Raw genomic sequence first — 18718 nt, forward strand, 5'->3', positions numbered from 1 at the left:
GGGTGTGTGTGTAGGGGGGTATTTGACCTCCTCTAACTTAAAGAGAGGAGAGGAGAATCAAGATTAACAGTCCAAGACTGATTCCCATGAGGCAGAGACCAGACATACCTCCTCTCTCCAATCTTTTTCCAAATTCTAATACCAGCCATCCCTCTCATGCACTCTCTACTTCTGTACTGGGTGCAATAATTCATTGCAATAGCCACACAGAACTTATAGATAATACTCATGATTATGGGGTTTATTAGGGAAGTGATAGATTATAATTCAGGATCTGGAATGACTCAAATCAAAGGTTTTTTGATCAGGACAGCCTCTTCTCAGCTGTGTCTGCAGGCAGACCTCTCTCTCTGTTCCTTAGCTCCTCTGCCCAACCTCAACCCTGATTGGGCAAGTGTTATAAAGCTCGTTAGCTCTGCCAATAAGTACCTCAGCCAGTAAGCCTGTGCTGAAAGGCTCAACTGTCTCTCTGTCCTTTGGTCAGTGCACCTAGCTCCATAGATAAGTACCCAGAAACACCCCCTTCTCCAGAAAGTCTCCTGCTTAAAGGTGCTAAGCTCTTGCTCTTTTGCTATGTGGGTTGGCAATCCACTGTAACTGTCTTGCTTTGTGGGCTGGGAGGCCCACTGCACCATCTAATATAGTTCTCCTCCTGCTGTTTCTCTGCTGAAACTTCTTGCCATCTTGTGCCATCTGTGGTATTATAACTCTCTCTGTCCCCTGGATTTAGGAGGTTCTCAGCGCAGAGATCCCAAATTCAAAGGGTACTCACCACTCCTGGCTCATCTTCTTGGTGTCTCTGGGATGTCTCACTTTAAGCCTAGCAGGATTGCAAAACTGACCAATCCCCTCATTAGGGTTCCATATACTTTATTTGCATGGACTCAACCCCACAAAGGTGCTCTGCACCTTATTTGCATTATTAGCAAGCTATCCAACCCCTTTAGTAGGCCAGAAATGCCTTATTTGGATAGTCCTCTGCCCCAGTCATTTGGTGGGAGTTCAAAGACCATGGCTAGAAAGACCATGTAAAAGCAATCCATTCCACCGTTTTATATATTGAACAAGTATGACACTTAATGGTGTTCATGAGGAACCTGTATATAGACCAGGAGGCTGTCATTCAAACAGAATAAGGGGATACTGCATGATTTAAAATCAGGAAGGGAGTGTGTCAGGTTGTATACTTTCACAATACTTATTCAATCTGTATACTGAGCAAATAATCCAAGTAGCTGGACTACATGATGAAAAATATGGCATCAGGATTGGAGGAAGGCTCATTAACAACCTGAGATACACAGACGACACAACTTTGCTTGCTGAAAGTGAGGATGACTTGGAGCACTTACTGATGAAGATTTAAAACTACAGTCTACAGTAGGGATTACACCTCAACACAAAGAAAACAAAAATCCCCACAACTGGACCAATAAGCAGCATCACGATAGATGCAGAAAAGATTGAAGTTGCCAAAAACTTCATCTTGGTTCTACAATCAATGCCAATAGAAGCAGCAGTTGAAACATCAGAAGATGTATTGCAGTGGGCAAATCTGTTGCAAAAAACCTCTTTCAAATGCTGAAGAGCAAGGATATCTCCTTGAAGACTAAGATGTGCCTAACCCAAACCATGGTATTTTCAATTGCCTCATATGCATGTGAGAGCTGGACAATGAATAAGGAATACAAAGAAGAGTTGATGCATTTGAGTTGCAGTGTTGGCAAAGAGTACTGAGGTTACCATGGACTGCTAAAAGAACTAACAAATTTGTCCTAGATTTGTTAAGTGCAGCCGGAATCCTCCTTGGAAGCAAGAATGGCCAGACTTCATCTCACATACTTTGGTCATGTTGTCAGAAGGGACCATTCCCTGGAGAAGGATAACATGCTTGGTAAAGTGGAAGATCGATGAAAAAGAGGAAGGTCCTTAATGAGATAGATTGACACAGTGACTGCAATGATGGAACTGGGTATAGCAAGGATGGCGAGGCTGGCCCAGGACTGGGAAGTGTTTCATTCTGTTGTGCACAGTGTCACTGTGAGTTGGAGGCAACTCTACGGCACCTGAAACATATGTGTATATGTATAAATCATATTTTATTTATCTCTTTTTGTTCATAGGAGTAGAAAATTTGCAAAGGATATTAGTGATTGTTGCACAACATATTCATGTAATTGGTGTCACTAAATTGTATCTGGTAGCGTAGTGCCTAAGGCACTTGACGGCTGACCAGAAGACTGGCGGTTTAAACCCAGAAGCCACTCCTCGAAAGGAAGATGGGGCAATCTACTTCCGTAGTGATACTGCCTCGGAAACCCAAGGAGGGGTCGCTATGAGTCGGATCCGACTCGATGGCACATAACAACAACAAGTTGTATATGTGAAAAATGTTGAGTTGGCAAAAGTTGTGTTAGGTATGTTTTTATAACAATGAAATATATTGTTGTTAGGTGCCATTGAATCAGTTCTGACTCAGAGTGACCCTACTGAAACACTGCCTAGTCCTTCCTATCTCATAACTGTTGCTGTTTGAGTCCATTGTTGCAGCCACCATGTTAATTCATCTTATTGAGGGTCTTCCTCTTTTCCACTGATCCTCTACTTTTCCAAGGGATTGGTTCCTCCTGATAACATGTCTGAAGTACATGGGACAAAGTCTGACCGTGCTCACTTCTAAGGAACATTCTAGCTGTACTTCTTCCAAGACAGATTTGTTCCATGGTATATTAAAAATTCTTTGCTAACACCATACTTCAAGTATATTTAATATATTTATATATTACATGTATACCAAACTCACTGCCATTAAGTCAATTCCAACTGATAGTGACCCCATTAGGTTTCCAAGGTGGTAAATCATTATGGAAGTAGATTGTTCCATCTTCCTTCCAGGGAATGGCTGGGGGATTGAACTGTCAACTTTCTGGTTAGCAAATGCCTTAGGCACTGCACTACCAGAGCTCCTTATATCTATATCTATACCTATATCTATCTATCTATCTATTATCCTGTGGAGCACAGTTCTACTCTGACACACATGGGATAGCCATGAGTGGGTATCAACATAATGGCAGCTGGTTTTATTTTTGAACTATGTATTCTCTTGCTGAGTATTATGCTTGTGCAATCTTTCAGTGTAGTTGCATTTATCAGTAGTTTATATTTTCTTTTGATTCTATGTATTCTTGTCAAAGAACCAACTCTTAGTTTTGTTGATCCTTTCTATGTATAGATCACAAACTGTCTACTGTAAATAGACATTTGGGTTGCTTCCAGTCTTATGGAACTAGGAAAAAGTTGCTATTAATACTCCAGTACATGGCTTTCAGTGGACAACATTAGAACTTATTTCTTTTGACTGTAAATGCAGCCCAATATTTTCAGTTTCATTTAAATTTATTCCTCTTGAATAGGTTTTTAAAAAAATCACAAGAATATGCACTGAACTAAGAAAAGAAAAGCAAACTAAACCCAAAGCAAGCAGGAGAACAGAATTAATGAAGATTAGACCCAGAATAAATAAAATAGAGAGTAGAAAAACAAATAGAGAAGATCAACAAAACCAAGAGTTGGTTCTTTGATGAGATCAACAAAATTGACAAATGTTTAGCTATAAACCAAAACCAAAACCCACTGCCACTGCCATCAAGTCAATTCTGACTCATAGCAACCCCACTGGGTTTCCAAAGCTGTAAATCTTCTTAGAAGTAGATTGCCTCATCTTCCTGCCGTGAAAACAGCTGATGAATTTGAACCACCAGCCTTCTGGTTAGTATCCCTAGAACTCTTTACCTTTAGCTCTACTGACCTAGAAAAAAAGCAAGAAGTCTTCCATCACTAAAATCAGGAATGACAGAGGAAAAATCACTACCCACCTAAGAGAAATAGAAAGAATTATATAGGAATGCTATGAACAATTTTATCCCAACAAATTGATAATCTAGACAACATGGACAAATTCCTAGAAACACACAACTACTGAATTTGAACTAATTATCAAAAAGTTTCTCAAGAAAGAAAAGCTCAGGTCCAAATGGCTTCCTTCACTTTTTCTACCAAATATTTAAAGAATAATTAATTCCAATTATTCACAAACGCTTCGAAAAAATAGAAGAGAAGGAAACACTTCTCGATTCATTCTGTGAAGCCATTTATGACCCTGACATCAAAACCAAAGACAGCATAAGAAAAGAAAACTATAGACCAAAATCCCTTATGAATATACACATAAAAATTCTCAACAAATTACTAGCAAACAGAATGCAGCAGCATGTGAAAAGGATTATACACCATGACCAAGTGGGATTTATCACAGGAATGCAAGACTAGTTTAACATTTGAAAATCAATTAAAGTAATACAACATATCAATAAAATAAAGGACAGGACAAAACCACACTGTTGTACTCATAAATGTAGAAAAAGCATTTGACCAAACCCAGCACACTTTCATGATAAAAACAGTCAACAAAATTCCCCTCAACCTGATAAAGGGCAATGATGAAAAGCCCACAAATAACTTCATACTCATGGGTGAAAGACTGAAGACTTTTCCCAGTAAGATCAAGAGTCAGATGGCTGTTTTCACCACTTCTGTTCAACATTGTGCTGAAGGTTCTAACCAGGGCAGTTATTCAACAAAATGAATCAAAAGCATGCAGATTGAAAAGGAAGAGGTAAAACTATCTCCATTCATAGCTGGTGCGGGACCAGGTGGTGTTTCGTTCTGAAGTGCATAGGGTCGCTATGAGTTGAAGACGACTCGACAGCACCTAACAATAACAAGAACAATTCATAGCTGGCATGCTTTTATATACAGAAGACTCTAATGAATCCATTAAAAACTATTAGAACTAATAAACATGTTCAGCAAGGTTGTAGGGTACAAGATCAATATACAGAAATCAAGTTATTTCTATACTCTTGCAATGAACAATCCAAAAATGAAATTAAGAAAACAATCCCGTTTAAAGTAGCATCAAGAAGAATAACATACTTAAGAAGTTCAAGACTTGTACACTGAAAACTACAAAATAATATTGAAAGAAATAGATCTAAATAAGAGGAACACTACATGTTCTTGTAGTGGGAGACTTAAAATTATTAAGATGGCAATACTCCCCAAATTGATCTACAGATTCAATGCAATTCTTATCAAAATCCCAGCTGGCTTCTTTGCAGAAACTGACAAGCTGATACTAGAATTCATGTGAAAATTCAAGGAACCCAAAATAGTGAAAACAATTGAAAAATGAACAAAACTGGAGAACATACCCTTTCCGATTTCAAAACTTACTACAAAGGAACAGTGATCAAGACTATGTGGTTTTGGCATAAGGGTAGATATTTTATGAAATCAATGAAATACAATTAAGAATCCAGAAATAAGCCCTCACGTTTACAGTCAATTGTTTTTCGACAAGAATACCAAAACAATCCAGTGGTGAAAGTCTTTCCAACAAATGATGCTGGGACAATTAGATCTCCATGTGCAAAAGAATAAAATTGGATGCTGTCAAAGGGGCAGGAAGGCTGCATCTTCTAAATTCCTATAACCCCACAAGAGGAAGACAGAATCACCATCAGTTGCCCAAGGTTTATCCCTGTGAGGCCAGACATGCTGCCTCCCTCCAGCCCTTTCATCAACCCTGACACCTACTGTTCCTCCCGCAGCACTCACACCTCTCTGCTGGGTTTCATAATTCACTGCAGTGGCCACACAGAACTCACAAATTATGGGGTTTCTTAGGGAAGTACCAGGCTACAATTCAAGTTCAGGAACATGCTCAATCTCTTTCAGTCTGCCATCTCTCAGCCGACAGTCTCTCTCAGTCTTTTCCCAGCAGTGCGTGTCTCTCGGTGTCTCTCTCTCAGCAATGCATATCTCTCAGTATCTCTCTCTCAGCAGTGTGTGTCTCTCAGGAGCACGTTTCTCTCAGCAAGTTTTTCTCAGCCAGAAGTCAGAGAGACTTCTTCTGCCTTTAATAGGGCTCCTTTTGATCCTGGCAGAGTGGCCAAACTAACCAATCATAACATTAGAATTCTAAGCACCTGAGAGAGCGAACTTCCCAGGACATTGCTTTGTGCCACTCTCAACAGAAATACCCCAGGTGGATAACTTTAACAATCAAGAGCTCCTCAGTTGCTCATGGCAAATTCCACCACAGAGTTTATAAAGACTTATGGCTAGAAAAGCCGTACCAGGTAATTTACTACTCCTCGGATGCCTACCTCACACCATACACAAAAATTAACTCAAAATGGATCAAAGAGCTAAAACTATAAAACTCTCAGATGAAGACATAGGGATAGTTTTCATGAGCTTGGATTTAGGCAATGATTTTTACGATAAGACACCAAAAACAACCAAAGGAAAAGTGGTCTTTATTGAAATTAAAACTTATGTGCTTTATAGGACACCATCAAGAAATTGAAAGGACAACCCACAGAATGGGAGACAGCATTTGCAAATCATATATACAACTATTCTAGACTTGTATCTAGAATATATAAAGAAACTTCACAACTCAATTAAAAATGACACACAAACGTGTTGAAAAATAGGCAAGAGACTTGAATAGACATTTCTCCAAGAAGATACACAGATGACCAATTGTGAAAAGATGTTCAATGTTATTAGCTGTGGTTGTTGTTTTGTGTCATCTAGTCAATTATAACTCATAGCAGGCCTGTATGACAGAGTAGAACTGCCCCCAGAGGGTTTCTTAGGCTGCAATATTTATGTGAGCAGACAGCCAGGTCTTTTGTTCTGCAGAGCAGCTGGTGAATTCAAATTTGGACCTTTGGTTGGCAACCAAACACCTTATCATTGTGCTACCCAGGCACCTTCAATTAGTCATTATATAAATGCATATCAAATCAAAACCACAATAAGATACCATTTTACACCCATAAATATGATTATCAGCCAAAAAAAAAAAAAAAAGAAAGAACAATAACAAATGTTGATAAGTATGTGGAGCAATTGGAACTCCCATCCATTTTTGGTAAGAATGTAAAATGATGCAGCCACTTTGGAAAACAATCTGGTAGTTCCTCAAAAGGTTAAACATGGAGATACCATATGACCCAGCAATTCCACTCCTATGTATCTACCCATGAGAAATTAAAACATGTCCACACAAAAACTTATATACAAATATTCATAGCAGCAGTCATGATTCATAATAGCAAAAAATAAATAAATAAATAGAAACAAGCCGAATGTCCATCAACTGATGAATGGGTAAATAAGAAGTGGTATATCCATACAATGGAGTATTATTTGGTAGTACAAAAGGGAGAAGTGCCGACACATGCTACAGCATGATGCACTCTGAGAACATTATGCCATGGTGCAGATCCAGGACAGGGACACGGGCAGTCTGGTTCTGGAATCCATGAACCTGTACCCTTCACTGCCTGTTTTTCACATTGTCTCCCCATTGTTAGGAGCACGCCAATGTCCTTACTGTTCAGGAACTCTTTGGTTGGCTTCCTTGCACCATAACCTCTGCTTTCTGTGTTGTGCCACCAGGATCAGCAAAGTGCAAAGGAAGGCTGTCAGTGCCATCCACAGCCTGCTGAGCAGTCATGACCTGGATCCACGGTGTGTCAAGCCAGAGGTGAAGGTCAAAGTTGCTGCCCTCTATCTGCCCTTGGTTGGCATCATTTTGGATGCTTTGCCACAGTTCTATGACTTCACAGGTAAGATACCTTCTATTGCCTTCCTTGGATTGATGGGTCAACTCTGACACACGGCAACCCCTGTGTTTCAGAGTAGAACTGTGCTCCATAGTGTTTTCAATGGCTATGATCCTTCTTGGAAGCTCTGGTAGTATAGTGCCTAAGGCACTTGACTGCTAACCAGAAGGCTGGCGGTTCAAACCCACCAGCCACTCCTCAGAAGGAAGATGGGGCAATCTACTTCCGTAGTGATACTGCCTTGGAAACCCAAGGAGGGGTCACTATGAGTCGGGTCTGATTCCACAGCATATAACAGCAAACAACATGATCCTTCTTAAGTCAATCACTAGGCTTTTCTTCTGAGATGTCTCTGGGTGAATTAAAAAGGCCAGTGTCTCAGTTAGGAGCTGAGTGTATTCATGATTGGCACTACCCAGGGACTCTAGATTGATGGGAGATTCTGCCACATCCCCCAGCAGAATGTGGACCTTCTCGTTAGCTCCTGTACTAACATGTTTTTTGAGCAATTCTCTACACCAGTGGTCCCATCTTAGGCTAGGTTCTCCAGGGGAGCAAAACCAGTGAATCATATTTATGAATATTTATATAGAGAGATTTATTCCAAGGAAATGGCTCACACAACTGTAAAGGCTGGCAAGTCCTGCATCCTTTGATCAGACAACAGGCTGGAGGCTTCTCCTGACTCAATCTGGTTACAGAGCTGATAAACTCAAAATCTGTAGGTCACATGGCGAGCTGCTGCCTCACAGGTGGCAGAAGCTGGCAAATCCAAAACTTGCAGGTCAGGCTACTGGCTCACATCCCAAGAACTGGAGGTCAGAGGGTAATGAGGCATATGCAGGATCATATGATCCTGAGAGAGTGAGCTTTGCCAGAACATCCGTGTATATTGATCAGACCATACCCTCAAGGAAACTCCCCTTCTAACTGATTGACTGCTCACATCAGATTACACAGTGGAGGGTGATTACATAATGTTTGCCAAACTACCGAGAAACATGACCTAGCCAAGTTGACACAACATTAACCATCACACCCCTAAAACCTTTTTAATGCAAGCTTCCATCCATTTGAAAAAAAAAAAAAAAAAACCAAAAGCACATAACCTCACATATGCTTGCTTAGAAATTACATATGTGCACATATGTGTGGAGTCCCTGGGTGGTTAAAGTAGTTAACACACTCAGCTACTAACTGAATGACTGTCGTCAGTTCCTGCCCACCTCGGAAGAAAGGTCTGGTGAGCTGGTTCTAAAAGGTCTCAGCCGTGAAAACCCTGGGGAGGACAGTTCTGCTCTGCACACGGGCTCATCATGACTCCAAATTGACTCAATGGCAGCTGGTTCTCTGCCTGCTGACCACACACAGGATTCTGATCTTTTCAGAGAGTGGGCATTGCTTTTTCCTCAACTCAAAAGAAGTTCCTGGAAATGACCATGCTGCTCTCTTGGCTGATGAGGGGACTGGGGTCTCGGGACTGCTTATATGGGCTCAGCTGTCCTTGCAGAAAGTTACCTTTAAAACTGAGCCATTCAGGTCTTCCTGTGTCCTGCAAATGCAAAGTGTCATGTGTAACCAAATTGCCTTAAAACACAATAGCCAAGTATTAGTTTTACAAATTAGGTTCTGTCTTTACACCTTTAGCAGTTGAAAGTGTTGATTACCTACTTATTTTTCTACAGAATTTAAGGTCCAAATGATTATAATGTTGACAAGTTGAATAAAACAGGAGTTTTTAATGATAAAATTGGCATCAAGTGTTTTGGTATTTTCTCAAGAACTGCTCCAACAAATTGTGTTTATTTTTAGTAGCATTCTTAAAAACCAACCTTTTAAATGTGGGATCTTTTTTTTTTTTTTTTTCTCTTTTGGCTGTCAAGTCACTTCCTACTCATAGCAACCATATAGAACAGAGTAGAACTAACCCATAGGGTTTCCTAGGCTGCCATTTTTATGGGAGAAGATTGCCTCATCTTTCTCCTGCAGAGCAACTGGTGGGTTCAAATCACTGACCTTTTGATTATCAGACAAATGTTTAAACCACTGCACCACCAGACTCTTTATACCTATATACTGATGCAGATTTATCTGTATTATATAAGGCACTTGACTGCTAACCAGAAGGCTGGTAGTTCAAACCCACCAGCCATTCCTCGGAAACCCAAGGAGGGGTCGCTATGAGTCGGGTCCGACTCAATGGCACATAACAACAACAACATATATATATGTATGTGTGTATGTATGTATGTGTGTGTATATATATATATATATATATATATATATATATATATATAATGGCTGTTTTTTTTCCAGTACAATGCACCAGATTAAATAATGCTCAACCTCAGGTTTAAAATTGTTCTGCTGACTTCTGTGACTAATAAGTGTCAGTATAAGTAATGTGAGTCCCTGGGTGGCACAGATGGTTAAGTGTTAGCAGTTCAAACCTTCCTAGAGGTGCCTCTGAAGAAAGGCCTGGTGATCTGCTTCTGAAAGGTCACAGCCTTGAAAGGCCTGTGGAGCACTTCTACTCTGCACACACGCAAGGTCGCCATGAGTCAGAATTGACTCGACTGCAACTGACAACAACAATAACATAGATAATGTGGAACTTTGATTTGCTGGATACTGGGTAAGGAACACATGGGGAAATATTATCTTTGCCTTGGTGTCACCACAGATTTTTATTTACAGCTGCAGATGCTCGTGGTGGAAAAAATCGTTCCAGTGGCTCAGACGAAGAACAGGAAGGAGGGAGTGCAATTAACCAGAATGTGGCCCTCGCCATTGCTGGGAATCATTTTAATCTGAAGACCAATGGGACAACCCTGTCTTCTTTGGTATGTTGGTACATGTTTCTCTAGTTTATCCTTTCCTTCTTGCAGGCTACTTTGTTGTTGTTGGGAGTCTTAGGTGGCACAGATAGATGGTTAAGGGCTCAATTACTAGCTGAAAGGTTGGATGTTTGAACCTATCCAAACGCTCCTTGGAAGGCTTGGTGATCTGCTTCTGTAAGGTCTCCGCCTTGAAAACCCTGTGGAGCAGTTCTACTATGTACACATGGGGTCACCATGAGTCAGGATCAACAATAACAATAACAAAAATGTATATAACATAACATTTGACAATTCAACGTTTTTCATGTGTACACTATAGTGGCATCAGTTATACTAATCATGTTGTGTAACCATCAGTACTATCCATTGCCAGATTTCCGTTTTACATTTTATCCCATCTCCTGATGTGTTTGTTCTTATGTTTGCCAACCAAAAGCCAATCTAGAGTAGGCAGTAGTGGTTTCTGGAAGAAGTCACTGTGAGGCTGTTGGCCAAGGAGAGGATGGCACAGATGAGGTGGCATGCATGTCAAACAGGGTTCTGGCAACAGCACAAGATTCTTGAATTGAATCTGAACAGTCCCAAAGGGGCTGAGTTCAAGGTTCAACAAAGAGGTGAATTTGGGAAATCTGAGACCATTGCAGAGATCAAAGGAAGGCTGCTTAAGGATAAGAGCTGGGACTGTGCTTTATTCTGTGTATTTATTACTTATACTATATCTGCCTCCAGAAAAGAGATGGAGGTGCCTGTAGCTTGGGATAAGCACTTCTTAAATAAAAGACATCAGCTTTACTGGGTCCCCAGGGAGCCTAAATGAGGGCAGTGGTGGTTCAGTGGTAGAATTCTCACCATCCTTGTGGGGGACCTGGGTTCAATTCCTGGCCAATGCATTTGTCAGCAGAGTCTGTGATGCTGAACAGGTTTTAGTGGAGCTTCCAGACTAAGACAGTCTAGGAGAAGAGGCCTGGTGATCTACTCTTGAAAATCAGTCAGTGAAAAAGCCAAATGGGTCACAACAGTTCTGTCTGCAAGTGATCATGCAATGGTGCAGGACCAGGCAGTGTTTTGTTCCATTGTGCATGAGGTCACCCTGAGTTGGAGCCAACTTGACGACCTCTAACAGCAACAACAGGGAACCTAAAGAGAATTGTTTGGCTCTGTTCTTTGAGCAGTCTGTGCATTTAAAGAGGGGCTCCTTAGAGAAGACCACCTCTCATTCCTTCGTCATAATGAAGCACCAGTCTTACACTCTGTTAGAAGTGAAGGCAGAGTTGTATTGATAGGTAGAGAGACTTGAGAGTTGGGAGACCACTAGCACCCACGCAGGGTACTAGAGAGTTCCAAACTGCAAGAAGAGAACATCATTGTTAATGCAGGGAGCAAACAAAGGGCTCGTGCTCGCAGGCATAAGAGGACACATGGCAGAAAATTACAACGGGCTTGTTAAACTACAATCCTTCTCAACATTCTTCTTTCTGTTTCCTAACCTCCTGGGATGTGTTGATCAAGGCATTCTTTTTGAATCAAGCCATGCAAACACTCTTGACAAACATCTTTTAACAAATAATTCCTCACACAAGCTAAAATCTTTTCCCTTGCTCCTTTTGGGTTCAAACTCACTGCTGTCAAGTTAATTCTGACTCATAGTGACCTCTTTTTGGTTTCCAAGTGCCAAAGGGGCAAGGAGGCCACACCTTCTGACCTCCTCTAACCCCACAGAGGAAGCAGAATCACATCAGTAGCCTATCCCTGCATGGCCAGACATGCTGCCTCTCTCCAGCCCTTTCACCAACCCTGACACCAACCGTTCCTCCCACAGCACCCACCACCTCTCTGCTGGATTCAATAATTCACTGCAGTGGCCACACAGAACTCACAGATTGTAGGGATTATTAGGAAGCACCAGGCTACAATTCAAGTTCAGGAACAGCGCTCAATCTCTCTCAGCCAACAGTCTCTCAGCCAACAGTCTCTCTCAGTCTCTTTCCCACCAGTGCAAGTCTCTCGGTGTCTCTAAGCAACATGTGTCTCTTAGCGTCTCTTTCTCAGCAGCATGTGTCTCTCAGCAGCATGTCTTTCGCAGCCAGGAGTCAGACAGACTTCTGCTTCCAGGAGGGCTCCTTTTGAGCCTGGCAGAGTGGCCAAACTAACCAATCATAACGTCAGAATTCTAAACACCTGAGAGAGAGTGAACTTCCCAGAACATTGCTTTGTGCTACTCACAACAGAAATAGCCCAGGTGGATAACTTTAACAATCAGGAGCTCCTCAGTTGCTCACTGCAAATTCCACCATGGAGTTTACAAAAACTTATGGCTAGAAAAGCCATACCATGTAATTTACTATACCACACCAAGGATGTAAATCTTTACCAAAGTAGATGGTCCAGTCTTCATTCTGCAGAATGGCTGGTGGGTTTGAACCTCCAACCTTCTGTTTAGCAGCCAAATGTCTTAGGCATTACACCACCAGCACTCCTTTCCTTTTGGGTTACAAGCAGTTAAATTTTTACAGGAAGCTGAATTGTCTCCTCAGAGCCCCAAACCAAAAAACCAAACTCACTGCTGTTGAGTTGGATCCAACTCATAGAGACCCTTCCTTGGGTTTCTGAGATGGTATCACTATGGAAGCAGATCACCCAATATGGTCTTCCTTCCAGGAGTGGCTGGTGGGTTTGAACCATAAGCCTTCTGGTTACCAGTCAGATGCCTTAGGCACTATGTTACCAGAGCTCATCTTCAGAGCACCAGAAGCAGAGATTTTAGGCCAAGCTGCAATTTGATTCAAAATGGAGTTTAATTTAGACCTGAGAGAGCATTTTAGTCATGCCACATACCTCAGTTTTGGGGTTCACTTTAATACCCTTGAGGTGAGACCCTTCTCTGTCCCTTCATGACCTCTATCTCTTTGTCCAGGCAGCTCCAGCTTAATCTAACTTGCATTTCAGCCTAGGGTACATATCTGTGGAGAATTTGACTTGGTTCATTTCTAGGAAAGCAAGTTGTCTTAGTTTCTAGCCCTGCTATAACAAATACCACACACAGGTGGATTTAACAAACCCAGATTTATTTTTGAGGAGTCGAGAAGTCTGAATTCAGGACACTGGCTCTAGGGGAAGTTTCACTGTCCAATCTGAGGGAAAATCCCTATCTCAGTTTCTCTAGTGTCTTCTTGGTGTTCCTTTGAGATCTCCACATGGCATCTATCTTTCTCCCATTCCAGCTTGCTGGCTTCTGTGCCTACTTTGCTCTGTCATATCTCTATCAGTGTACACACCCTACACTGATATGATCTCATTAACATAACAAAGTAAACCCTATTCCCAAATAGGGTCATGTCTATACATAAAAGGATTAGGATTTACAGCACATATTTTTTTGGGACACAACTTAATCTGTAACACAGGTCTAGGGCTAACTCTTCTTAGCTAATAACCATCTTATCTCCCACCAGTACTTAACAATTCCTCAACCTCATTGCATCCCATGGAGGCTGGGGAAGAGAGGCAGAGAGAGAGGAAGGAGAAAGACATCTCTGATCCTATTTAAAAATAAATAAATAAAATAACTCACTGCTGTTGAGTCAAATTTGACTCATAGCAACTCCTCCTTGGGTTTCTGAGGTGGTATCTCTATAGAAGTAGATCACCCAATCTTCCTTCTGAGGAGTTGCTGGTGGGTTTGAACCACCAGCCTTCTAATTAGTAGTCAAATGCCTTAGGCACTATGCCATATATATTGCTTGATTTATAACCTCCTCCACCTTTGTAATATCATGTTCCCAAGCTAATTGCTCGAGGCACAAACCAAATAGTCACTTTAAAGATATTGTTAGTGTTAAAAATAAAACAAAAAGAAAATTTGGACATATGGTTTATTCTGAGCAGTTATTCTACATGCATATAGGGAGATCATTTTGATTTAGGAAAAGCAAATGGCTGGAAGGAGCTAGGTGCAATGAGGCCTATAAAGAGGAGGCAGAAATGCAGAAGCTCATCCATTGGCTAATCTTCACATGATTGACTGAACCTTGCCCTCTTCATTACACTGAGATCCAGGGATATCAGGTCATAGATGGTCTCTGCCCTGCCACCAGCCATGTCTTTTGAGAGTCAAATGTAGGAAGCCTGGCTTTGAACAAGAAAGAAAGGATTTTTAACTTTGAGAGAAAGAAAAGCCACTGTCAGATTCATTTTGGTCAGGGATTTCTTTAAAATGATGGTTTGGTGAACCTGCTCTGTGGAGCACCAACTGGCTGGTGAGACAGGGCATCAGAGGGCTCCCTGGGAAGTGGAGAGAATGCACCAGAGGACCTGTGGCCACTCCAGGGATCTACCTACAGCACCTGCTTTTATCAGTAACTTTGAGACCATTTCTGAGAAGTGGAGCAGAGATCTCTCTGGCTCAGGGTGCTGCTGAATTGGGAACAGAGAAGGAAGCATGCCACAGGTGGGCAGGCCCTGGGAGGAACTGGCAGCATGAGTCAGTGGTTCAACTATTCCAGGACAGCTTTTTGGCATGGAGGGGCCTGGAGTATGGGGATTTTGCAGTTGTCTGAACCTTGCAGAAAGTGGTGGTCCTCTGACCATTGAGGTCTTTGCCAATCTTGAGCAGTGGGCCTGTGAGTGACAGTATAACATCATCACTAGCAGCCTACTCAAAGCCCTGGAAATGGCTACTGGCGCCTTGGAGCTTTTTTTTCTCCTTTTTTCCTTTTTTCTGCCTCTCTCCTGCCTCATCCAATAGAAAAACCACTTTAAGCCAGCACAGCACTTGCCAGCTCGAATTCTAAACCCCCTTCATGATGAACAGAGAACTGCATCCACATTCCACACAAAGATTCCATCATCACAAAGAAATCTGCAGAGCAACCCAGCACACATGAATTAATAACCAAAATGATGAAATACACCAGCTCCACCTTTTCAAAAATATTAAATCATAAAACCAAGACAAAACAAATCAATACATAACCAACAGTTAAAGGCAACTTCAAAATGTCTAGGAAACAACAGGCATACTCTAATCAAATAAAAAAACAAAACAAAACAAAAAAAACAGGATAAGACAATAGAAATAAAATCTCAAACAAAAGTCTCATTAAACATGGAGGAAGAGGAGGCAATACAATTATCTGAGAAGGAATTTAGAAAATATGTTTATAGACCTGTACTAGAGTTCAACAAAACCCCAAACAGAACCAAGGAGAACACAGAAAGTACCCTGGAAGAACTCAGGAAAACTATTCAAGAACAAAATAACAAGGTTAATACACAATCAGAACTCATACAAAAACAGCAGTTAGAAATCCTGAAGATGAATACCAAAATTACAGAATTACACAACACGATGGAAGCACAAAAGAACTGGCTGGAGAACTCATTTCCCAACTAGAAGATAAATCCCTTGACACCAGCCTGTATGAAGAAAAATCAGAACAAAGATTTAAGAGAAATGAAGAGAACCTAAGAGTTATATGGGATGATATGAAAAGAAACAACATACACCTCATTGGAATTCCAGAACAAGAACAGGTGAAAAAAAAAACAAAAAACTGAGAAAATTGTGGAAGACTTACTAACAGAAAATTCCCCCCATGTTATGAAGGAAGAAAAGATATTTGTCCAAGAAGCTCAAAAACCCCATACAGGATAGATCCCAAGAGAAAAACACCGAGGCATATCATAATCAAACTCTCCAAAACCAAAGACGAAGAAAGAATCTTGCAAGCTGCCCAAGACAGAAGAAATATCACTTATAACAATCAAACTGTTAGGCTGAGTTCTGATTATTCAGCAGCAACCATGAAGGCAAGAAGGCAATGGGACAACATATATAAAACACTGAATGAAAAGAACTTTCAACCAAGAATCCTATATCCAGTCAAACTGTCCATCAAATATGAGAGTGAAATCAAGACATTCTCAGACAAACGGAAATTAAGGGATTTTGTGAAAATCAGACCAACCCTACAAGAAATGCTTAAGGAAGGCCTTCCAGTAGAGAACCCACAACAAAAAACAACAAAATCAGGACACATGATATCAACACTAAAACCAAATCAGAAATAGATGCTCAAAATAAGACCGTAAAACATTGTATACTGAAAAACAAGGAAGTCAATCTGCGCATGACAACAACAACTAACCAAATAGAGGGAATAAAAGTTCTAGGTACAAAACTTCCAAATGGAGAGGAAAACAGGAAAATGTCCTCATAGAACAGACTGTTCCAAAAATACAGAGACAAGAATTCACTCCAAAGTAACCACAGAGAAAATTAACAATTTCCCTAAGCAAACCCAGAAGGAAAGAGAACATACGGGTTTAATAAGCACAAAACCAACAATAAAGAAGAAAAGAGAGGAAACACTTGACAACAAAATGAACTTAGCCCAGAAAAGTATATGGACCAAGGAAACTCCAACAACATGACAAAAAACACAATAGAATGACAGCAATCAATTCATACCTATCACTAATTTCACTCAGTGTGAATGGACTAAATGCACCAATCAAGAGAAAGAGAGTGGCAGACTGGATAAGAAAAGAAGACTCATCGATATGCTGCCTACAAGAGACCCACCTTAGACACAAAGATAAAAACAAATTAAAAATTAAAGGGTGGAAAAAAATATACCAAGCCAATGGTAACCAAAAAAGAGGAGTGGCAATATTAATTTCTGATAAAATAGACTGTAAGTGATAAGCAGCATAAGAGACAAAGAAGGCCACTGTATGAAAGGGTCAATTGACCAAGAAGACATTACAATAATAAATATCTATATACCCAATGAACATGCTCCAAAATACGTGAAGCAAATATTAATCGAATTGAAAGGGAAAATAGACAATTCTACAATAGTAGTAGGAGACTTTAGCACACCACTTTCAAGGAGGGACAGATCAACTAGAAAAAAAGCTCAACAAAGATACAGAAGAACTCAACAACACAATCAACCAACTCGACCTCATAGACATATACAGAGCACTCCACCCAACAAAAACACAATTCACATTCTTCTCCAGTGCACATGGATCCTTCTCCAGAACATATCATATGTTAGGACATAAAACAACCCTCAATAAATTAAAAAAATTGAAATTCTACAAAGCATCTTTTTGGACCACAATGCTATAAAATTAGAAATTAATAACAAGATGATCAAGGTAAATACATCAAACATGTGGAAGATGAACAATACACTGCTCAAAAACTACTGAGAATAGAAGAAATAAAAAAAAAAATTCCTGGAAACAAACAAGAATGAAGATACATCTTACCAAAACCTATGGGACATAGAGAAAGCAGTACTCAGAGGTCAGTTTATAGGAATAAATGCATACATTAAAAAAGAGGAAAGAAACAAAATCAACACTCTAACTCAACAACTCCAACAATTAGAAAAACAACAACAAAAGAATTCTGTGGTATCTAGAAATAAGGAAATAATAAAGATCAGGGCAGAAATAAATGAAGCAGAAAACAAAAATACAATAGAGAAAATCAACAAACAAGAAGCTGGTTCTTTGAAAAGATTAACAAAATTGACAAATCATTGGCAAATCTAACAAAAGAAAAGAAAGAGAAGATGCAAATTACAAGAATAATAAATGAAAAGGGTGTCACCACAACAGAACCAACTGAAATGAAAAAGATACTAATAGAATATTATGAAGAACTGTACTCCAACAGATTTAAGAACCTAGAAGAGATGGGCAAGTTTCTGGAATCACAAGACCTACCTAAACTATCCCACTCAGAAACAGAATATTTGAACAGACCCATAACAAAGGAAGAAATTGAATAGGTCATAAAAAAAACTTCTCACAAGAAAAAGTCCTGCCCCTGATGGCTTCATTGGAGAATTTTCCCAAATATTCAGGGAAGAGTTGACACCTATACTACTCAAACTATTCCAGAAAAAAGATGGAATACTCCCAAACTCATTTTATGAGGCAAGCATAACACTAATACCAAAACCAGGGAAAGACACCACTAAAAACGAAAACTATAGACCAATATCCCTCATGAACATAAATGCAGAAATCTTGAACAAAATCCTAGCCAACAGAATCCAACAACATATCAAAAAACAGTACATCCTGACCAAGTGGGATTCATATCTGGTATGCAAAGATGTTTCAACATCAGAAAAACAATCAATGTAATCC

At 40.3% G+C, this 18718-nt stretch overlaps 1 protein-coding gene across 1 annotated transcript in view; it reads left to right on the plus strand.

Annotated features, from left to right (window-relative positions):
• The window catches only part of LOC103210666 (dedicator of cytokinesis protein 8), a 249080-nt gene that overhangs the window by 154466 nt on the left and 75896 nt on the right, over positions 1–18718 (plus strand). The window contains exons 28-29 of the mRNA XM_007956577.1: positions 7540–7709; positions 10404–10549. Coding sequence (XP_007954768.1) covers positions 7540–7709; positions 10404–10549 — 316 coding nt within the window. The remainder of the gene's footprint in view (positions 1–7539; positions 7710–10403; positions 10550–18718) is intronic.

This window comes from Orycteropus afer, unplaced genomic scaffold, assembly GCF_000298275.1.
Source record: "Orycteropus afer afer isolate SDZICR_OR568_19922 unplaced genomic scaffold, OryAfe1.0 scaffold00637, whole genome shotgun sequence".
Lineage (NCBI taxonomy): Eukaryota > Metazoa > Chordata > Mammalia > Tubulidentata > Orycteropodidae > Orycteropus > Orycteropus afer.